At 38.9% G+C, this 24,670-nt stretch overlaps 1 protein-coding gene across 1 annotated transcript in view; it reads right to left on the reverse strand.

The window, feature by feature from the left end:
- Positions 1–15,182: 15,182 nt before the first annotated feature.
- Positions 15,183–24,670, reverse strand: part of LOC135137376 (uncharacterized) — a 90,515-nt gene continuing 81,027 nt past the window's right edge. The window contains exon 3 of the mRNA XM_064067003.1: positions 15,183–15,624. Coding sequence (XP_063923073.1) covers positions 15,250–15,624 — 375 coding nt within the window. The 3' untranslated portion in view covers positions 15,183–15,249. The remainder of the gene's footprint in view (positions 15,625–24,670) is intronic.

A 24,670-nucleotide genomic window follows, 5' to 3' on the forward strand; every position in this document is an offset into this window, starting at 1 on the left:
CGGGACTGTAACTCCGAGGGGCCACAACAAATTGTGGCGTCTTCCCCGTGATGTTATTTTGCGTCTCCATACTCTTACACTCGTCACGCGGTACCATCCCAGGAATCGATGTAACAGGAGTTTTATTACACGCCTGGGGAATCTGGACCTCTTGCAGGGGAGGTTCGCAGCTCATTGCCTCAAGCGCGGCAATAGCTGCAGTCCTACGCGAAAGAGAACCCGAATTCGCTGCAGTTCTTTCCTTAAGGGGAGGAATTGTCTTGTTTCCTTTGCCATTTTGGTAAGCCAAGAGCCTAGCTTCCAACCCCTCATTCCATTGCGCTTTATGTGACTTCCGCTCGTGAGCTCTGCGGCTTTTGTGATATCCAAAGGTGCGCTCACAAAAGCGATAGGAGGAAGAAGTCCAGATAGGGCAGATCTTATGGTGTTTTCTCAAAGAGTCGCGGTCGTGAAATCGAGACCCGCAATCGTAAAGATGCGGGAAGTAGTTCGCGTGGGTGGTGCTCGGGTTTCCGGAATAAAAATCGTCGGAAAGCCCATCAGTATTATAAAAGGAACCTTGGGCACCAGTTTCAGAAATCTCACAACAACTTTCTTGTGAGGAAACGCCGACAGTACTACTCACCTCAGGGGGGTCGGCAGTCTTACTTGCTTCCTGAGGGGGATCTGGAGGAATCTGGCGGGATATGGTCGAAGGCGGCAAGCAGCGCGGACGAAATTTTGACTTGTGCTTATGTAGACCGCCTTTAGATCTAGACGTGGCGTCGCAAAAAGGGCATTTAAGCACATCACTACCCAGATCCTGCACATCGCGATTTTTATTACCCATTTCGGGGAAAGACCCACATCCAAGAAAAGAAATAGCGATATGCGTGAGGCTTTAAGTAAGCGCCTCAAAGGTTCGCTGTAGGCAAACAAGGAAAAGTCTTACCCCCACGTCAAGCAACTGAAGTTGTGCGCGATGCAGCGTGCAGTCAATAATTCAAGTCGACGGATGCTACGACTGAAAACTCGTCAAAAGTTTCCCAGGACAAAAGAAAATTCGTCCAAAAACCTCGAAAAATGTTCTAAGTTCCTCGTGCAAGAGCTTTCTAAGTCCAATTTTATATGAAAATAATCCTTATTTGTTTCGAAGGCAAGCAAATTAATCACCCAATCGATCAATATACCCGAATAATATAAAGAGACAAAACTCTAAAATAAATTGCCGATACCGTATTTCCGGAGAAAATAAAAAAAAGTAGAGATAACCGGAAGATACTAAAGGGGACCGACAATGACGTTAATAGAGATAATTATGCCAATCAGGGGTTTTATGCCAATTTTAGGTTTTCACAGTGCTCGAGCCTGATCTTCGCGCAAAACCTAAAACGCACGTTTTAATAAAAAGAACCTGTTGTCAATACACCCCTCATGTCTCCTTTCAACTACAGACTAGAGTCAAGCTTGGATTTTCATTCCCTGCTAATTTTTCCAAGCCCGTTCCCTTGGCAGTAGTTTCGCTATATAGTGGGTAGGGACAGTGGAAATCTCGTTAATCCATTCATGCGCGTCACTAATTAGATGACGAGGCATTTGGCTATACATAACTTTATTGTTTCTGTAACATAACAACGCTTTCCTGGTTTTGCTACATAGGAAACAATACTTCGGAAAACTAGTAAAAGGATAGTAAGCATACTTCTTAGGCCTAAACTTGCATAAGAATGGTCTGTATATAAGAATATACTTACAATGAAGGTGTTAGTTTCTATTCTAAGCTAGTAACTCTAGTAGCTCTAGATTCAAAGTAGTCTTAAGATAGTAGGTTCAAAACAATACTCAGATTACAAGATATTAGATTAAGATATATTACGATTTTAGCCTAAGTACTAATATCCTTCTTTGTTGCAAAATACGTGGCTCCATCACCACTCCAGTGTGGATCCCTGTCGGGATCGCGTCAATCCGGTTAAGCACTCCTTGCTGTGAGTCGATGACTGTGTCCTTGCTGAATCCCTCGCCCTTAGCTCCCACAGGATCCCCCTTCCAGAAGACGATCCATAGACGATGCTCATCCCATGACGGAAGATGACAATAAGACGGGGTGTGGTAAGGAAAGTCGCGACAGAGAATTAGTTATGTGTTGCAGGTGTATCGCGGGCGCCCTGCGGGAATTGCTGCATAGATCGGAGCTCCCATATCCTCCGCATAAACGTCTAATGAGCTGAGCAGCCCCATTTCAATGTGGAAGCCACATAACTCCGTTTGAGGTTGGTTTTGATGTTTAACTCCGCTTCGTTGGATGAATTACATGAATTCGGTATCTGGCCATTTCTTCTTAGCGGCCGCCATAAATGTATTGTTGCAATATACTGCGTTTTTGTTCTTCCAGATCTCTAACGTGGAAGGACCCGTCTCCCAGTTAACTTGTGCATCCACTACTACCGCCTGTGACGGACGCTTGAAGATGACAAGATCCGGTTTAAACAGTGTTCCATCTTCATGACGGGCCCTAGATTCTTCCTCTACCCGCCATCCTTGACGCGTACAATGGTCCGCCACCTTTCTGACCACGGCTTCATGTCGGAAGACTCGCTCGTCGTGTGCCACAGGACATGCCTGCAAGATGTGTCACATGTGTCTGTGGCCGAACATCCGCCCCGACATGTTCTCAGCTCAACCGGATTAGAAGGGATCCCGACCGTAGTTTGCTGTGCACAGATGTATCGCTCGTACTTAGTCTCCCGCACTCCATCCACCTGGTTTAATATGGATCCAGGACCGTGATGAGTAGTCTTGGCGGCGCTTGTAAGACCTCTGGAGTATACTCCTTCCTCGACTAGTTGCTTATGACCTCCTTCAGGGAGGTGTGCTATCATCTCATGAAGACGAGCCCTAAATCCTGAGATATGTTGAGATGCCAGTATGGCTGTCACAATCGGGTCGTCTTAGGCTCCGTCCTTAAGGCCGTCCAGTCTCCGCATTAGGATCTGGGAGATGGAGATTGACAGTTCGCACACTCCCAGGCCACCGTCCCTCACTGGGACGTGGATGAATGAGTTTGTTTGGGGTGTGTAAGTAAAGGAGCAGTATTTTCTTTGCTTATTTATTGTCGGTTGATTCCATCCAAGCTTCCCAGCAGGTCTTTAGTTACTTTCGTTCCCATTAATGAGTGCAGGACCCGCGGTAGAATGCAAACTTTCAAGAGGGAGAATTTCTGACTCGCTTTCAAAGGCAATGCTACCAGTCGTTGTAGCCACACCGGTCTACTTGTGTCCTATCCTTTATTAGTGTGTCTATTGTGAGGGAGTTGACGAGGCACCCATCCTTTCGCACGAATCCTCGTTGATTGGGATCTAGGGATATCAGATTGGAATAATAATAATAATAATAATATATATTTCGCCTCATATTGTACAGAACAGGAGGACATGTCAATTAATTACAATATGTACATACTTAATTATTCAATATAAAATGTAACCAAAAAGGAGGAGCCAACTATAGTAAACCGAACCGTAACAGAGCATACACTTTAAAATCACACACAATTTTTAGAAACATTAATAATGTATATATTAACAATTTTTCTTAGGCATTAATTGTTGCCAGCTTAGCTACTAAAAATTCATCAACCGTGTAGAAACAGTTGCCCTCTAATATATTCCGGACGGTTGACTTGAATACAGGAAGAGGCTTTTCTTTCACCTTTTTAGGGAGAGCGTTAAACAGAATAGCACTAGTGTATTGCGCTGACTGTTGTGCTTTTTTAATACGGTGATATGGGATTACAAAATTATCTTTATTTCTAGTGTCATAACTATGATAATTAAGATTCCTTTTATATTTGGTCTCATTAATTTTTGCGAAAACAACGGACTCTAAGATAAATAAACATGCCAGGGGTAGTAACTTCAGTTTCTTAAACAACTCACGGCATGATTGAAATTTAGATTTCTTTAGCAAGGCTCGAACAGCTTTCTTTTGAATCAAAAAAATTCTGACTGCACTCGTAGAGTTTCCCCATACGAGAATGGAGTAACGCAAGAGACTCTCGAAGTTACCTCTGTAGAAAACTAAAGCGGTTTCGAGATCACAGTAGTCTAAAAGTTTCCGTATTTGATACACAACTGAAGATAGTCTGCCTGCTAAATAATCTATATGTCTGATCCATAGGAGACGATTATCAATTACTACTCCAAGAGACTTTATTTTGTTAAGTTCGCCAATTAAATTGTCTATTTTCAATGAGAAAGTTAATGATGTCGTCTTTTCTGCATTTATAACTAGCATATTGTCGTCAAACCACTGTTTTGCTGAGCACATACTGTTTTTTTGCAAGTTTTAGGTTATCCATATCCCTTGCGCAGTTTACCAAAGTGGTATCATCGGCAAATAATATGACTTTGCGCTGTAATCCCCATAGGCAAATCGTTTATAAACATTATGAAAAACAAAGGCCCTAAGACAGACCCCTGGGGTACACCACACTCTATTTTAGCCAACTGTGATTTCTCCCTTTTTTCTCTACACACTGATATCGGCTTGTGAAGTAGGATTTAATTAAGTCATGAGGCAACCCCCGAATGCCGTAGAACTCCATTTTTTTTAATACCAACTGATGATCTATGCTATCAAAAGCCTTGCTAAGATCTAGAAAAGAAACATGCTAATTTCTTTTTGTCCAGTGCAGTTAAAATTTCGCTTTCCAATTTTAACAATGCCATTGTTGTTGAACGCCCTTTTCTGAAGCCAAATTGGCTGTCTACAAGTAAGTTGTGGTTGTCAAAAAATGATGCAAGTCGCCAATAAAGCAGTATTTCAAAAATTTTAGAAAGCGCCGGCAATACAGAAACTGGACGATAGTTTAGACAATTATTAATGTCACCCTTTTTATATATAGATCTTATTTTTGCAATTTTTAGTTCATCTGGGAAAGTTGCTTCTTCTATACACTTGTTAAATAGGTGAACCAGAATTGGACTGAGCCAGTCCTTTATATATTTCACCGTGTTTATAGTTAGATCGTAAATATCTCTAGCATCACTCGCCTTTAAGCCGCTAATTATACTGGAAATCTCCACAGGATCAGTATATTCCAGACCAAATGACTTCCCTGGCGACGTCATTTTACATAGGTAATTATATATTGAATTATGTGGAACAAGATTATTAACTAATTGTTTTACTACGTTTGAAAAGTGGTCATTAAGATTATCCGCGGTCAAGTTATTATTTTGCGATTTATACTTACTTTGACCTAATTCCGAACGAATGAGGTCCCAAACTGTTCTACTTTTATTTTTTGAGCTTTCAATTTGTTTCTTATTGTATTCTTTTTTTGCTAACACAAGACGTTCTCTGTAGATTTCCCGTATTTGTTGATACGCCCGATTTGCCCTTCAGCTGCTCCTGGAGACTTCCGCATTATATCAACGGCTTTTAGAGTTTCTCTCATGTTTCTTAGTTCGTCGTTATACCACTTTGACTGAGACTTTTGAGTATGTAATTTAAGAGTTACTATAGGAAAGCAATGATAATATAGATCTAAAAAGCTACTGAAAAAACTACTGAAAGCAGTTTGAGCAGATTTAGATGAATATGTAAAGGACCAGTCAGTATTATGTAAGTTTTCACAGAAATTTTCTAATTTTGTAATAGTTATGGGACGACATATCCGCTCCGTTGTAACCACGCTGTTCGTTGTGAGTTCACATTTCATTTTTAAGACTATGGCAGAATGATCGGATAGCGTAGGATCTGTTACTGTACAGTCCACTAGCGAATCGGGTAAATTTATAAATACATTATCAAGACATGACATTGATCTAGTTGGCTATTTCACCAAAAACTTCAGATTATACGAAGCCATTAAATCTAGTAATTTATTTTTGTCTACACTAGATTTCAAAAAATCTACATTGAAATCACCCGCCAGTATAAAGGATTTCTTAGGTTCCAACTCTAGTAAGTAGTTTAATAGTGACTCTAGGTTATACAAAAACACTTGAAAGTCACTATATGGTGAGCGGTAAATTGTAGTAACAACATTATTTAGGTCTAACAAACTCACAGCTGTTATTTCTATCGATTTGTCAACACATAATTGGCTGACCATAATTTTTTTATATCTTAAATTCGCTTTTACATAAATTACAGCTCCACCATGTGCAAAGTTTTGCCTACAATATATATCTGCTAATATAAAATTTTTGAGATTACAAGTATCTTGTTCTTCCGTCTTTAACCAGTGTTCCGTCAGACAGATTATGTTTACATTTTTTTCCCCTACTAACAATTCTAATTCTAATAGTTTATTTCTTACGCACTGTATGTTTAAATAAAAAATTTTTAATAGCTTGTTAAATTCTAAGTCAGTTCCTGAGTTTTTGGCATCTTCCGGAAAAAATTAAATCGCCTAACTAATAGACCTGACGGCCAGAAGTTACTATCATTCAGCTTACCTAGAAGATCATAGTCAAAGCCAACCTTAAAGGAAAGTGTTTGGGCCTCCTCCCTGGAATCCAGTTTTTCGACCCTAAAGTCTTGATTTGGACACTTGCTCACCAAATAGTTTCGCAACCCTTCAGCGGTCGAGTTCTTCGTTGCACGACCTACGTAGAGCCATGCCCGTCGCGTTACAGCTGCGAAAGATGTTTGAGTAGACTTGTTGCCTTCAACATTTTCTCCCGTATTCTCCACTATTTTTGCCGTGCCATAAATGCCTTTTTGATTACGCAGTCTTCTTTCTCCCGATTTCTTTTTATCATTACCGTTGATTTTTTGATGATCCGGGATGAATGGTTCATCTCGGATGTTTGTACTGGCTGTCACTTCTTTGGTCTCACGATCGATATGAGTGTTTACAGTTTTTACCTGGTTGGTAGTTTTTGCGATTGAGTTTTTACTTCCTTCGCTGGTGGCTATCTTATTAACTTTTCCTTGCAAATACTCTATTTTTTCCTCCAGTTGGTTTACCAATTTCACGTATATTGCATTTTCCCTACTTAGCGATGTCGTCATATGAAGTATATCCGCGAACTTTCTCGCGGCATCTGGATTAGGAATACATTTGACACAGAACCAAAAGTAAGCCTTTCGTCTGGGTTGGTATTTCCAGCACTAGTGGCACATTTGGAGTGGTACACTACATTGCACAACGCACAAATAACACCTTTTGCAACTTTTTTGTTACACGTCACTAAGGCGCATTTTGAATTTTCATTCAGCTTCACGGACAGCACGCCAGTTGTGCTCGCCATCGCCATCCATTATTAAAGGTGATTGCGAGCATATTATTGCTGCAGCGCAACCAGCCGGAACTGTCACGCTGTCACTGCCGGGAGCTGACCGTGGCCACCCTTTCTTAGCCTGGGCGATCTCTTCAGGGGTGAAGATGCAAATTCGGGGGAGCGGGTGCGAGATGGTTTGGTGGTAAATGGGTGGTCGTCACCCGGGGACGCTGATTTAAACATATCGCCGTGCGCCGTCGTAGCCGAGGCCATGGAAGGCCATATGAGCGGCACGTCTAGAGTCTCTCCCGATACGATCTTGTCTGCTAGAAACCGCCTGTTCTTTTGGTACAGCTCTTAGAATTTTTTTAATTCGGCTGTGTGCTTTTGGTTTCTATTGTGGCGCTTCTTATCTGTTGATGGAAGTTTTCCCTTCAAAGGTCTCGGCCGTGGTCTCTCTTCTACCATGAATAATAGTAACAGCGCTTCCTCGACTACATCGTCCCAAGAGGTTGGGTGACTCACGGACATTCTATTTACCCGTTGCTGGGTTGGGTATCTTCCCTGTTTCTGACAGGATCCCCTGAGGCGAGACAGTTGATGTCGGTGGTTTAGGGTTGGTATCTGGTGCAAACGCACCACTCGTTGTACCGGGAGGTGATAGAAGGGACGGAGGCCGAGGGGAAATTTTTCGATGACCGAGCTGTGATCGTAGCCACACTCACTGGATGTGGGGGAATTAGCCCACATTTGTCGGTTAGCCTCCACGTATTCCTGTGTGAATTCTCACCTAACACTTCCGTAGGGATAAGATTTCCGGCGACGCTGCAAATGAAATATTCTTCCTTTCTCTCTCTTATTCGGTGACAGGGACTTGCACACAAACACTTATATTTTTGATGAGACGTTTATTGCGTTCTTGCTGGAGGTTTACACGTAACTTCTTTTAACATTCTTAATTCTCTCTATTTAATAATAATTTGTGCTTATTCTGTATATCCTGCATTTCACCATTTCCTCGTCGATGAACCGATGAGCACTTATAATATTGCTTAGTTATTTCCTTTTAAAGTGCTCCTTTTGTCGGTTCATCGTCCGGGTTCATTGGCTTGCAATATCTTTACACTACACCTCCCTCGGGGGAGCACAAAAAAAATAAAATTTTACAAAAAAAAATTTTTTTTTTCAATAAAGAAACAACACAAAACATACAATACAACAAAAATACAGTTAAGACAAAATATAATCAAAATACATTTAAAACAAAGACAATACTAATACAGTAAAAACAACAATATAACCCTCAACTGTAGTACATTTTTACTCTATTCTTATGAACTTCTTGTAACTTACCATCTATTCTTATAACTATATTAGGCGAGTTAATGGCTACAACAACAAATGGTCCTTTAAATAGCGGATCCATTTTCTTACCCCCTTCGTTTTTTAATAATACTTTATCTCCCACTTTATAATCTACCACTACAGTTCTCCTATCATAATTAAGTTTTCTCTTATGTTTAGCATTTAACAAATTTTCTCTAGCGTCGTTACATGCTTGTTGCAAACGATACTTTAACTCGATTGGATAATTATCGAAATTATATAAAGGATCTCTTTTATTGGAGATATTTGACGGAATGTTGCAAGTCTTGCCGAAAACTAGTTCAAACGGTGTGTATCGCGTTTCTGTGTGAACAGTGTTATTATAAGCGAAACACCAGAATGGCACCCACGAGCTCCATGTGTCAGGATGTTTGGCTATTTGCATTCTAAGATAAGCCCCTAAACATTTGTGAGAATTTTCGAGAGCTCCAAGTGTCTCGTGATGATATGCGGTAGAATGTAATTTCTTAATTTTTAGAAGTTTATAAATTTGCTCTAGTGTTGAAGTTAAAAATTCGGTACCCTGATCAGTGACCAATTCATTTGGAATACCGTACCGTACCACGAAATTTTTTACAAACGAGTCAGCTACTGTTATTGCCTCTTTGTTCGGAATGGGATATGCCTCTATGAATTTGCTTAATTCACACTGTAATGTCAGAATATATCGATTGTCTACAACATCCGGATCTAATGGTCCTACCAAATCCAAATAAATTTTTTGAAATGCAGATGTTGCAGTTGTAGTGATTGTTAGCGGTTCGATATTCGGTCGAAAATGTTTGAATCTTTGGCAATCGTCACATTTTTTGACAAAACTTTCTACATCTTTCCGTAAGCCTACCCAAAAATAGTACCGTTTTATGTTATTATACATACGGTTAATACCTGCATGACCTCCAGTTGGTAACATGTGAAAGTCATTTAATACCAATTGCTTTGTGTCTTTATCGGTTATACGTTGGACATTTTTAAGTACAGAAATTTTTATATTTAATTGTTTTATTTTATTAATCATTTTTATAACTTCATTTAATAGGGGCGCGCTTCCCTTATTTTTTATTATAACGATTTCCGGAATTCCATACTCATTGCAGATATATTCCAGGTCTCTCAACGACTCAACTAGTGACGACGTTGATCGAGGGTCCTGATTAAAATAAATTTGTTGCAACTCTTTTACATATATGTAGCTACCTTTCTTAACATCATAATTTTCTGACTTTAAAATATCATTAAATGTTGATTGGGAAATTAGTATCAACTCAGCTGAATCAGTTGGACGTTTCAGCAACTCCACCACGCCAGGGTGATCAAGCCTGTCGTGACGAACGTCGTTAATACCTTTAACTTCATTTTCCGTAATTTTTGACTTTGACCGGGTTATTACGTTCATAGTTCCTTCTATTTGAGCACTCATGGTCTTTAGCTCATCGGAAGTTATTTCGATACGGGACAAAGCATCCGCCGTTACGTTTTGCTTACCTTTAACATATTTTATCACGAAATCGTACTCTTCCAAAACTAAACGGAATTTTGTGAGTCGATTTGATTTATTGCCCATGCCAAACAAATAAATGAGTGGCCTGTGGTCTGTAAAAATTGTAAATTTCCGACCATATAAATAAGGACGAAAATGCTTAACGGCCCATACAATTGCTAGCAACTCTTTTTCTATTGTGCAATAATTTTTCTCGCTCTTGTTTAACGCACGACTCGCAAATGCGACTGGCTTGTCATCTCCGTTCGACAAAACGGCGCCTAAAGCAAATCCTGACGCGTCAGTTTTTAAAATGAAAGAGTTTTCAGGTGTAAAGTTCGGATACTGTAGGACAGGCGGGTTTGTTAGTGCATTTTTTAATTTCTCAAAACTAGCTTCGCACTCTTTGGTCCAATTAAATTGAACATATTTTTTGGTTAAATTATTAAGTGGTGCCGCGATTTGAGCAAAATTTTTTATATAACGTCGATAATAGTTTGCTAACGCAACAAAACGTTTGGTGTCATTTGCGTCTTTAGGTGTCGGATATTGTTGGACGGCTTTTATTTTTGCTGGATCAGGAGAAATACCATCAGCTGTAATTATATGACCTAGATAGAATATTTCCTTTTTTAGGAACTCGCATTTATACGGATTTAATTTTAGGTTTACATCTCTCAGGCGTTGTAATACTTTTGTAAGGTTTTTGTTGTGATTAATAAGATTATTTCCAAAAACGATTAAGTCGTCAAGGTACACAAAACATTTGTCATACGTTAAACCCGTCATAGCAATGGTCATTACCCGCGAAAATGCGCTAGGACTAATTTTGAGTCCCATCGGAAGTCTTTTCATTTGGTATTGTCCCCTGTCCGTGCTAAATGCTGTACACTTACGGCTATCGGTATCTAGTGCTACTTGGTAATAACCTTGGGATAAGTCTAAATGTGAAAAATATACCGCACCGGATAAAGAATCTAAAATATCTGAAATACACGGAAGCGGAAATTTATCATCCTCGATTTGCTTGTTTAATAACCGGTAATCTATAACTATTCTCCACTTTTTCTTCCCTGTTAGGTCCGGTTTTTTAGGAACGATTAGAAGTGGTGCTGACCATGGAGATTTGGTTTCTTCAATAATTTCGTCAGATAACATTTTTTGAATCTGCTTCTGCACTTCTTCTTTTTGCGACTGTGGAATTCGATATGGTTTTACGTATACTGGTACCGCAGATTTTTGCAATTGAATAGTTTGTTTATACACGTTCGTAACTGTTAATGGATCATTTTCTAAGTGAAACACATCGGCATATTTAGCACAAACTCTTTGTAATGAAAATTTTTCATCTTTCGTTAAATGATCGGTGTCAATTAAATCTAAAACTTGATCTACCCTATTTACCGTAATCGTTTTATTTTCTTTAAAACTGCAAACTTGATATTCATCTAGCCTATTAATTTTTGGAATAAAATTTTTCAGTGTTACCTGCTCGTTTCGAGTATTTAGTATTCTCACAGGAATTTTCCCTTTCTCTGGTGTGGCCAAAATTCCCGCTACGAATACCCCATCACAAATTTCATCGGGTAAAACAACACAATCTTTTTCCAAATCTGTACATACACTGCAATACTTAATTATTTCACACCTAGGCGGTAAAATGGTATATTGACTACATTCCGACTCTATTGGCAATGATATTTCTGTAGCATTTATATTTAATGAAATGATAAATTTCTCGAAATTGATTACCGCTGAGTATTTCTGCAAAAAATCTGACCCAAGCACACCGTGCACATCTGTTTCAAACGCATTCATCACATTAAACTCATGGCATACACATAGGTTAACAATCTGCAACTTGAGACATGCTGATCCCAGCGACTTTGTTGATCCAGATATTCCTTTAATTGTAATGGTTTTCGATTTTCGAATTTCATCATTACTATGTACCCATTCTCTAAAAATAACACTTATCGTAGCACCCGTATCTACTAAAAATTTTCGTTTTCTACCCCTGTAATACATTTGTACAAAATTTAACCCATTTGCACTAGCAACTAATTTTAATTTATTATTCTGTATTTTAGTTGGCACGAAAAAAACTATTTTCTTCTTCTGTAGCTTGCTCTTCTCCGTTCTCGGCTGCATACACGCGAGGCCTGCCATCATACCTTCCTAACTGATTGTTGCTAATTCTCTGGCCGCGGTTTGACCGATTCGAGAGTTGATTTCCTTTATAATTAACGCGATCACCTCTATTACCTCTAAAACTACCTCGATAATTGCCATTTGAGTATGTATTACTATTTCCACGATTAGTATTGCTTTGCGCCCTTTGGTTATTATTAACAAAACTATTGTAATGATTATAGTTGCGCCTTGAATTTGGTTGAAAATTGGACCTATTGCTGTTAAAATTACCCCTGTTGCCGTAATTCCTTCGGAACTGGTTATTAATTCTCATATTAAAAATTTGCTGAGACAACGACGTTGAAGGTTGTTCATCCAGCGCCCCTCTAATGGCGTCGGACAATTTAGAATAGTTTCGAGCCTTTACGATAGTTCTCAATTCCGTGTTTCGGAGCCCATTTGAAAAAACATTGATAGCAATTTTTTCATTCGCCAATCTTAACACATCGAGCACCTGTTGGTCACCATCGGCTTGCGCAATAGTTAATTCTGTTACTAATTCCTCTATAGTTTTTCCAAACTCATCTATTGTGTTATTATTTTGCCGGGCACTATTTAACTGGACTGACAAGACAGCTGCCGATTTTTTTGTAAGAAAATATTTTCTGAGGTCTGCTATTAATTCAATACAATTTGCATAAGTGGACTGTAATCTAATTTTTGCACTTTGCGTTAAGCGCGTTTTTAAAACATATGTAATTAATAATTTTTTACTATCCGCATCCAGTAAAGTATCGTACAACTCGATGGCATCAATTAGTCGTTTTGTGACGTCTTCGGTACCATCCATTAGAGGCAACAAGCTCGCCGCGGTCCTTAAACTAAATTTTTCTCCCATTTTTACTCTAAGATTACTATTAATAATTTCTACACTATCCAATTCTAAATCAGAATCATCTACGTCTGTGATTTCACCTAAATCAGTAACCTCTTTTAATCTACTTTCCAATATTTTATTGATTAAATCGAACAATTTTAATATTAACTCTACATATTCCTTAACTTCTTTTTTCAAAGCATCATTATGTTCATGTTTGTTAAAATTGTCTCTAATGTCTTTAAAATCCGCATTTAATTTATTTATTTTGTTAACCTTACTACGTATTGCTTTTGGATCCTGACGTCTAGCAGATGAGTCCTTTCCTAGGTTGCGGTGAATGACCTTCAGCTCTTCATACATATGCCTAAAAGCGGTGCTGTCAGACATGACATTTTAGTGTTTGATGCACCACACAGCACTATTTCGGAAATGCCCATAACACTCCCGCACGTACACATGTCACCCAAAACTTTTTTATGAGACAATGCTAGAATTGCCCAGAAACACATTCACAACACTGCACATTTCCACTGACTGTCAAAACCCTACATGTAGAGAACGTTAAACCTCCTCTCGAGTACGTCCAATTTCTCTTCTGATTTTCATCCCTAAACGCTTCTTGCAGTATTTGTAAAGCACTGCCACCAACACCAAAACCGCAAACCCACACAAGGCAATTTGTACATAGTCTTTTACGGTCTGTGAATAAGAAGCATCTACACCATTATTTATGCCGCCAGCTTGTGCAATTATGACCTCTTCTTTTGACTGATTCTGACCCATTTTTCCTTTTCGGTTTTCTAATGTGAAGCCTTGATGTTACTCCATGAAATATTCTTGAATTTTCTTAGCCAGGACTGGCAGGATCGCCATGAAATATTCTTCCTTTCTCTCTCTTATTCGGTGACAGGGACTTGCACACAAACACTTATATTTTTGATGAGACGTTTATTGCGTTCTTGCTGGAGGTTTACACGTAACTTCTTTTAACATTCTTAATTCTCTCTATTTAATAACAATTTGTGCTTATTCTGTATATCCTGCATTTCACCATTTCCTCGTCGATGAACCGATGAGCACTTATAATATTGCTTAGTTATTTCCTTTTAAAGTGCTCCTTTTGTCGGTTCATCGTCCGGGTTCATTGGCTTGCAATATCTTTACACTACACAAATCACGGCGCCGAAAATAGGGGAAGTACTACTGTGGGGTAGATTTTTCTATACTACAGATATTTGCTCTAAGTTGTTAAAATTATCAATAACTGATACTACGAGATACTAAAAATATTCTAAGTCCCCTGTCTGCGAGATAGCAGCACCACGTAAAACGTTATTGGTTTATCTCTAAATTTCTTCAATCACCAGACGAATTTTAAAAAGAAAAGCACTATCATCCTCCCTGTCACGGGGCACTTTTGACACCCCACACGAGAGGATAGGACGAAAAAATAAAACTCACACAATTATCTGTGGAATTTTCCCGTGCTAATGTTCGTTCAAAAAGCGATTACGGGCTAACTAAGCGGTCGATCTCCAAACCAAAAATACCTACGTGATCCTTGCGTCGGCCTCAAAACACAAAACCCGAAGTTATAATTTTGTATAGTCGAGTTAACACACATCCACTTATTCCCGCCGTTCACCAGCGCTTGCTTGAAGTTCTTCACATTGACATTCAAAGCACTGGGCAGAAATCACATTGCGTCAACACCCGCTGGGGCCATTGCAATGCTTTGTTTTAATTAGACAGTCGGATTCCCCCGGTCTGCGCCAGTTCTGAGCTGACCGTTGAATGGCGGCCAAAGAGGACATCCAGACGCCCTTTCCGGCGCACCCGGAGCCCCGCAACAAGACGGTTCCGCGGGAGGCCAAGGCACGGGACCGGGCCCGGATCCGACGTCGCCGTCGAAACGGCAACGCTTCACCTCGCCGGAAGTTACGGACAGAATTTGCCGACTTCCCTTACCTACATTATTCTATCGACTAGAGGCTCTTCACCTTGGAGACCTGCTGCGGATATGGGTACGAACCGGCGCGACGCCTCTCCCGGATTTTCAAGGTCCGAGGGGAAGATCCGGACACCGCCGCAACTGCGGTGCTCTTCGCGTTCCAAACCATATCTCCCTGCTAGAGGATTCCATGGAACTCGAACGCTCATGCAGAAAAGAAAACTCTTCCCGGATCTCCCGACGGCGTCTCCGGGTCCTTTTGGGTTGCCCCGACGAACTCTCTTGCGAGGGCCCGAATTATAAGCGGTTCCGCTGCCGGGTTCCGGAATAGGAACCGGATTCCCTTTCGCCCAACGGGTGTGTGCACAATCCGTACGTTCACGTCACCACGGCTCTGGAGGTCGTGTTTGTGACCAACGACAAATCTACACCACATCGACATCGGCTTTCGCCTAGGGCTTAGGATCGACTGACTCGTGTGCAACGGCTGTTCACACGAAACCCTCTCCACGTCAATCCTCCAGGGCCTCGCTGGAGTATTTGCTACTACCACCAAGATCTGCACTGACGGCGGCTCCTCCTGCTCGTCAGGGCTTCTTGGGCCGTGACGGTTCAGCGCCATCCATTTTCATTGGTAGTAACCTCGGCAGGTGAGTTGTTACACACTCCTTGGCGGATTCCGACTTCCATGGCCACCGTCCTGATATCTCAAGTTACCAACGCTTTTCATGGTATTCCATAAGCGTCGATTTAGGCGCTGTAACTCGGTGTTTGGTTCACCCCACAGCGCCAGTTCTGCTTACCAAAAATGACCCACTTGGCGCTCTGATTCGAGTCTCGCGGCTTCAATACTTCGAGCAAGCCGGAGATCTCACCCATTTAAAGTTTGAGAATAGGTTGAGGCTGTTTCGACCCCAATGCCTCTAATCATTTGCTTTACCGCATGATATTCGTGCGCTATGAGTAGGGTTACCATATTCTAAAAGTTAATTCTAGGACGTTTCGTTCTAAAAACATTGTCGGGTCGGTCTTAGTAAAATTATAATTTCGTTGTTAAACATTATTTATTGCAGAGAGAACCCCTGTGGTTAGCATCTGTTATCATCTTTAGAGAATAAGTAACAACACACAGTTTTAGGGACACCGAAGAACGGCCGGAATGTGCTGCGAAATTCATTTCGTTTTAAATCCGAATTGCTTTTAAAATTAATAATAATAATAATAATAATAATAATAGTTTATTGCCCAACAGACTTACATCCAGCAACAGGGCAAATTACAGAGAAGCATAAATGAATTAATATATTAATATAATTGTCGAAAACTTAAATCTATTACTAAGAAGGTCTAAATTGAACTAAATTAAACTAAAGAAGTTAAATAGGAGTCATTAATCTAACTGTTAGAAAACTATGAGAAAATATCATGCGCAATTTGCACTATCGGCTTAAGCGGCGACACATAAATGTTAAGTTCTTCGCCAAGGCTGTTACCAATCTGTTACAATTTATGTATTGGAGCAGTAAAAAGTAATGGATAAGACTCGCAGACAGTCCGTGGTAACGAGAGCGAGAGGATGCAGTCGTTGGTCGGTATCTCGAGAGAACCCTTTTCTGTCGTGTTTAAATCCTAAATTTAAACAATAATTTTTTAAATTTCAATTTTCTCCTTACGCAACTAATAAAGAGGTTAATGTCAACGACGCGATAGTAGAACGCTATAACATGGAATTGCAAGCACCAGAACTACGAAACGCTGACCACCCATGATATAATAATTCTCTAGGTATGATACTCGTGCGGCTCAAAATGAAATCAGTTCGCGCAGTAACGTCCCTGGGTGAATAGAACTATTGGAATTTCAACATAAAAGCAGGAAGAATCGCTAATATTTTTGATTGTTATAATTCGTTATGTATTTAAAAAAATGTTTTGTACAACCCCGATATTATAATACAATAATTATAATGCTGCATTGAACAACCTGAAAACTAACGTGAATTACCTGAATTAAATTGTAAAAACGAATTTAACGGAGTTTGATGCGTATTTCTATTGTGTGCAACAAATTAAAATTTCGCGTTTAATATTATTTTTCGTGTAGTCAATAGAAAAGTGCGGCTTTAATTTGGAGATAATTATAAAAAAAAGTGCTATTTTTTTCGTTAGTAGCGGACAGGTTATCTGAAAATGCCAAGAACTTCAGAATTATCCATTTTTTGCTTTTTTAGGTTTTTATTTGATCATCATGAACAGACTTGTTGTTATGGTAATTGTGCACATTTAACGTAAACATAATTATCTTAATTAGAAATCTACTTTAGAAATTCTGTTCTAAACTTTCAAAAACTGAGTACAAGAAAAAGTAACCACTAAAAATAAATACAATGTACTATTGAACTGTAATCTACATGTTAATTAACAATTTTTCGATGATTTGTCTTGGAGTGAAAATTGTTTTCAAAGCTTGATTTTCTTTTACAACGTCGTCGTTTTGTTTTTTAAGATAAGCAATTTTTGCTTCTAGATCTTCTCTCTGTATATCTTGATCTGTATTTGTACTAGGTAAGAAAACATAATTAAATATTGGATATACGTCTTCAAACAATCGTTTCCCTTGAGAAAGAAATATACATCATTCAAAAAAAGCCTTGTAAACATAAAAGTAAATTCTTCGAAAGAAAAACACTTTCCTTGAGTAAATATAATAATTGTTCAATATAACCAACAGATTTACTTGTAGTAGATTCTGTTTTATCATCCAAAGCAGCACTTGCGTCATTGCTTTCAGTGCTATAAAATAAATGAAAATATAAAATAATTGCTAAAAAAGAATGTTCTTTGGGAACATTTTTTTTTAATTGAATTTGTTTGATTTAAATCAATATTCAAGTAAAATAATCTACTTAATTTCTGCGATTTTATCCCTAGAACAAATTTCTTTAACTAACTTGGCTGATCTACAGACTTTAGTTTTTTTTTTCCTTTTTTAGGAAGATAATTCAGAAGTTGGTGTTGCAAATTTCGTTTAAAATCGTCTTCACTAAAATGCTGTGAACACACTCTTACATTTTTTACTATAAAAGAGTTCGAACGACAACAAGAAATAACCCATACTTGTCCCTTGGAAACGTCTTTTTGAAAATGTCTTGATTGTTTATGGCTGTTACAACCAAAAACGCCACAACGCATCGCTGTAATTTTATATAATTACTAGCTGACCCGGTGAACTTCGTTTCACCTACAATTTAATTTTGAATCTGCAAAACCGAATGCTTTGAAAACTTGCAGATGTTTTAAACATATGATAAGCATAATACATTTTTATTCAAAATATATTTACTGATCCTCTCCAAAAAATTGATGACGCCAGCCCAAAATTTGTCAAATGAATCCTATCTAAAATGTCCAAAATAGGATGAGTCTGTACTTGTGATTTATTATTCCATTCATATTTTTTAGATTTGCTTATATAGGGTGACTCAAGAAAAATAATGAATTAGTGAATTAATTTTATTGATTTAATCAGGAACTGCAAAACCGAATGCTCTGAAATCTTGGAGATGCTTTAATGTTATCATAAGCATAGTAATTTTTTTATTAAAATGTATTTGTTCATTCCCCCTAAAAAATTGATGACGTCTCCTGAAAATTTTGCTGAATAAATCCTATCTGAAATGTGCAAAATATGATGAGTTTTTACTTGTGATTTATCACTGCATTAATATTTTTTTAGTTTTGCTTAAACGGGGTGTCCCAAAATAATTAATCACTGGGTCAATTTATTTTATTGACTGAAAACCCTAAATAAACTTTATTATTATCAAGAATTGTAAAACTGAATATTTTGAAATATTGCAGACGTTTTGAAGTTACTGTAAGCATGTTAGTTTTTTAATCAAAATATATCTGTTTATCAAGCCCAAAAACTTGATGAATCCTATCTAAAATGTGCAAAATATCATCAGTATATACTCCTAATTTATCATTGCATTCATATTTTTAGTTCCCGAGCGTAAGCAAAGGAAGTATTGTAATCGAGTCCGTCGGCCGACTCTCTAATTTTACCTTTTCTCGATCTTTCATGATCCCTAGAAGACGAAGAAATAGGTGTCCCATTTCCCTCTGTCTGTCCGTCTGTCCGTCTGTCTGCCATCCCGGATTTTTATAAGACAGATAATCTCCGAAAGTACTGGACCGATTGTTGTGAAATTTTGTACTTATATTAGGAATATCATGTAGATGGTAAAACGCTAACCAAAATTTGTCTAATCATCCCCACCACTAATGCGATGACGTCACTTCAAAATTGTACAGAGTAAATCGGTTTTAAATTGTATAAAATAACATACTCCTACACATGTGGTTTACTACTCTGAATTGAGTTTTTACCCGAAACGTCCAGATTTTTGGAAAAAAATCAAAATTATAAAACAACATTTTGAAATTTAATTTTGAATCTGCTAACCTGAATGTTTTGAAATGTTGCAGATGTTTTAAGGCTATAAAGAGCATCATAAATTTTTAGTCAAAATATATTTGGTTATCCCCTCCAAAAACTTGATGACGTCAGTTCAATAGTTTACCGAATAAATCCTATCTAAAATGTGCAAAATATGATGAGTATGTACTTGTGATATATCACTCAATTAATATTTTTTGGATTTGCATATACAGGGTGACTCAAAAAAATTAATGAATGCGTAAATGTATTTTACTGATTTACTCAGGAATTACAAAACCGAATGCTTTGAAATCTTAAAGATGTTTTAAAATTATCATAACCATGGTAAATTTTTTATCAAAATGTATTTGGTCGTCCCCCCTAAAAAAATTTATGACGTCGCCAGAAAATTTTGTTGAATAAATTCTACCTAAAATGTACAAAATATGGTGAGTTTCTTCTTGTCATTTATCATTCCATTCAAATTTTTTCGATTTCCATATACAGAGTGACTCAAAAAAATTAATGAATGCGTGAATTTATTTTATTGAGTTAATCAGGAACAACAAAACCGAATGCTTTGAAATCTTGCAGATGTTTTAAGGCTATAAAGAGCATAATAAATGTTTAGTCAAAATATATGTGGTTATCTTCTCCAAAAAACTGATGACGTCAGCTCAAAAATTTGCCGAATAAATCCTATCTAAAATATACAAAATATGATGAGTCTGTACTTGTAATTTATCATTCCATTCACATTTTTTGAATTTGCATATAGCGAGTGACTCAAAAAAATAATGAACGCGTAAATTTATTTTATTGGTTTACTCAGGAACTACAAAACCGAATGCTTTGAAATCCACTGCAAAAAAAAAACATAATAGACATGCAGTCGTCACGTTTCCGACAGCGAGGGAAGTACTGTCTAAACTCTTTAGAACAATTTTTTAGATTTGCTTTTACAGTGACTTAAAAAAATGTATGGATCAGACAATTTATTTTATTGAATAACTCAAGAGTTGCAGAAATGAATACTTTGAGATCTTGCAGACGTTTTAAAGTTATTGTAAGCATGGTAAATTGTTATTCATTAAAAATTGATTGGACGGCTCACTCGATTTTCGCAGATAATTTTGGATATACAATACAGTTGTTATTTTTAGTATTAGTTACACTGCATCAATCCAAGGTGATATACGTGTTGATTGTAAATGTTGATTTGGTCATCACAAAATTGTGTGAAGAAAAGACTCAACTCGAAAATGCTGAATATGTTTCATTATACTTTTGGTGGGAAGGAAGTTCTGTCGAAACAACGTTCGATCAATTTTTTGACAATGGTTGATATAAATAAAACTCAGTGGATGCTCATACTCGAAATACGAAGTATCTACTCGAATATCAAATTAAAATATTTCTAGTTTTTCTAGATGATGCTAATACTTCAGTAGGTAACAGTTGATGCTCAAGTAGCATCTCGATACAACAAAAACGGAAAACAGTGCCAGTCTTTAACCATCAAAACAAAAATCGAGTCACCAAAATATAAGTTAGCATGGGGTAGACACCTTGAGATGGGAATCTCTATGGCCAGTGTTGGAAAGAACGCACTGCACAATAAATAAAAGTTAATTACCTGAAAAGTTTTCGATATTCCCGCTCCTAATGTGTTTTTCAAACTGAATGCACCTTTTGACGACGCTCCACGTTCATGAAAGTCGCCATGTTTAGTCAAAATTCACTCTTACAACGATCCTACTCGTTTTCTAAGCTGCTTTACAGACAGCTCAGTCACATGCCACGCCGATGCTCATTTTTAGATTAAATGCTCACAAAACGCGTAGATGTTCAATTTGTGTCCGGGGAGATACAGTGTTTGCAAGTAGGTACTTCGTACTTCAAATATGAGTATCTACTCAGTTTTATTCATACCACCCAATGTCTCGCTTCAATGTTTGACTATTATGTTGATTATGAGCACGACGCTGATCAACTTCCGTATCCGAATTACCCATGAAATAAATCATTGCGATTTGTACCTGAGGTAGTTCGTCGTACATTTCATTGACTTCGTGGACCTATGTCAGCTTGTCGTCTTCTCGGCGTTGTAATGAACTTCATAAAACGACACAGTATTATTTTCGCAGTCAATCAAATCTGTAAATTTTATCTTGAGAATTTTAAAATACTGAAAACTTCAAATCAAATCCTCGAATAACGGTAAAGTTTGAGGTTTTGTCGAAACCAACAAAGTGAACATAGGTAAATAGAATGGCAGATCAAAATTAATAAGAAACTTTCGCAATGCGTAACTGAATTCACTTTAACGAACACTTTTCCTGAAGTAAACGACGTTTTTTGTTACGAAAAAACAAACAACGACTTGAAATGCAATAATACTTTTCACAATCGCACGGAAGAAATAGTTTTGTGTGACACGTCAGTCAGGCGACAGATCCGTCAGGAATGGCCAACTATTTAAATTCATTCCAAGTGGCGATTCCCGTGCAAAATTTTTAATTTTTTTTTTCTTTTAGCTGCTTTTCTCTTGAAATTTTTCCAGAATTTTCTTTGCTATAAACCTCACGGAGCCCGAGACCTTTCCAACGAATGGAAAACCGTGGAAATCGGTTCGTGCGTTCTGGAGTTATAGCGTCAGGAAGGAAAACTCGACTTATTTTTATATATTAGATTAAAACATAATGTGCAGCCACTAAACCTTCTAAAAAATACGTGGAAGACAGAAAAACGTAGCATAATAAGCGTGAAATGCCTGTGTTTACTCACCGAGTGACGTCACTCCCCCACTCCGTACATGCGCAATATCATACCTAGTATTTATTGTAGTAACATGCTGACCACCTATAGTAACGCGCTTGACACCGATTGGAGCCAAACACTGCGAAGCGGCGGCAGTAGTACGCAAGCAGGGGCCAGAGACACACCTCTCCCCGGCAAAGGTGCGCGCTGTAGGTGTGATGGTTCATCGTAAAGAACAGTTCCATTTCTGGATGGATTTTCGTGTGAAAAAAAATACGGCCGCATTGTGTTATGTAATCGAAGTAAGTCAGAATCTTTATTGTGGCGATTTATTCAATTTTAAAATACGTTCCTGTCACGGGACGCCGTACTTTATAAATTTCGAACTCCGTACTTTATAAATTTCGAACTCCGTACTTTATAAACAACGAACGCCGTACTTCATAAACGACGAACGCCGTACATGCACTTTCAAAAAATTTTAAGTACGAAGCAACGCTTTAATTTATAAAGGAGGATCGACGTATAAAATGTCACAAAACGAGATTGTATGATTTTTCAAAAAAATTTCGACAAAATTCTGTCGAAATAATTGAAATACGTATTTTATTGAAATACTAGCTTTTCGCCCGCGACTTCGCTCGCGTAGACGATTCGTTGTGTTGAGGAGCCTTATTATCAACCTTCAAGTAAAAAATGTGTTGAAGGACATTAATACAATTTCCAGTAAAAATCGACATAAAAAATGTTTGCTCATAAACGCTTTGTCACTAGCTGTGCCTGGGCATTTCTTCTGTGCGGCTTCCCTGTACTTGGCGTTATCATACACGAGGCATTTGTGATCCCAGATGGCTCTCATGGGTTCGGAGGTCTCCCAGCTCACTTGGACGTCACAGATGATGACCGAGTTGGTGGACGGGAAGGTGACCACGTCCGGGTTGAACAGCATGCCGTCCTGATGCCGGACTTAGGCTTCCTCCAGGGTGGACCACCTCCTCTTAGTGTAATGGGAGGCGATCTTGGCCACGATGTTGTTGTGTCTTGCAACTTTGGAGTCGTGGGAGACGGGGCACACCTGGAAGACGTGGGAGATGGTCTCGTTGGCCTTGCTCATGATACCCACCGTGGGTATATTGGCTATGGGGAGGTGGACTGTCGGACCCAGTCCATTCCAGTCCAGCCCCCGGGGCCTTCAACGATGGTGCAGGACGACGGGGAGCGTGGGTTGCGTGCAGCGCGGGTGGTCTCCAGAGACGCAACTAAAAGCTGGCGATCTCGGAGAGTTGCATCCCGTAGGGGAAAGAGATTGCCGGCATTGGCTTGCTGGGGCCCGGTTTTGTCAGAAAAATTTTTATCCGGGCGAAAATCGGCTCAGGGAACCGAGTCTTGTACTGGTAAATAAGGACTCGGGGGTGTCGAAGTTTAACTGATGGTGGGGGGATAGGGACGTCCTGACGCTCAGATTTCGTGTGGGGCCCAAATCCGGAATCAAAAGTTGGCGACCCGAAAAAGGTGTTTGGGGCCGTGCAGGGCGCGCGAGGGCAGGTGTCGTGAGCGTCGTGGACGGATGGGGGCTAGTGTAAGTGGGGGGTCTTTCGAGCGTCGGCGTCGGGTGACTGGTGCGAGGCTAGTTCTCGCTCCCTTTTCCACAATCACACATCGGAACCTCCCCACGCTTCCTATCGTACAAAAACTGATTCAAACTCCCATGCCCTATCATCAAATAACATACATACAAGGACGTATCAAACCATTCTCTCTTCCTTACTTCACTCACTTTTGGTGTAAATTCATACGTTACTCTTCCTTTTTCGCTTGCATTCCATGTCTCTTGCTATTTTTCATACATTCTATCTTGTACATACATCACTGACCCTTTCATTCCTTTCTCATTCAGTATTTTTCTGTTCACACAACCTAACACTACGTCATCTATCATACCTTTTTTAATTCTATAAGCAATACTTCGTCTTTGAGCCTCAAATATAAACGGTAACTCTCCCATCATTGCTTCAGTCGATATAGTCCGGCATACCTTTAAGCATCCATACAACTCGCTCACAACCTTCTAACATTCTTCTTCCATAACCCTTCTCTAACACTTCACTACAAACACTCACACCATACAATGCACATGCCGTTATCATTCCTTTGTATATCACACGCAGCGCCTTTTTTCCCAATCCCCATTCTCTCCTCGCTACCCTGCCCAGTTTACCAGTTACCACGCATATCTTTTTTCTAACCTCTAGCAAGTGCTCCTTGAAGGTCATACCTTCCCTGATCCTGATTCCCAGATATTTGACCTTCATTACAGGTTCTAAACTGGTCTCGCCCAGCCTAATGCAGTATCTCATAGTTTCTCCCCATTCATGCACTGCTCTCATCCATCCAGTTCCACTCTCCTCTAAATGTCTCCTGTT

The sequence above is a fragment of the Zophobas morio genome, unplaced genomic scaffold, assembly GCF_036711695.1.
Source record: "Zophobas morio isolate AGI-343-1 ecotype UQ-CSIRO unplaced genomic scaffold, CSIRO_AGI_Zmor_V1 ptg000029l, whole genome shotgun sequence".
NCBI classification, from domain to species: domain Eukaryota; kingdom Metazoa; phylum Arthropoda; class Insecta; order Coleoptera; family Tenebrionidae; genus Zophobas; species Zophobas morio.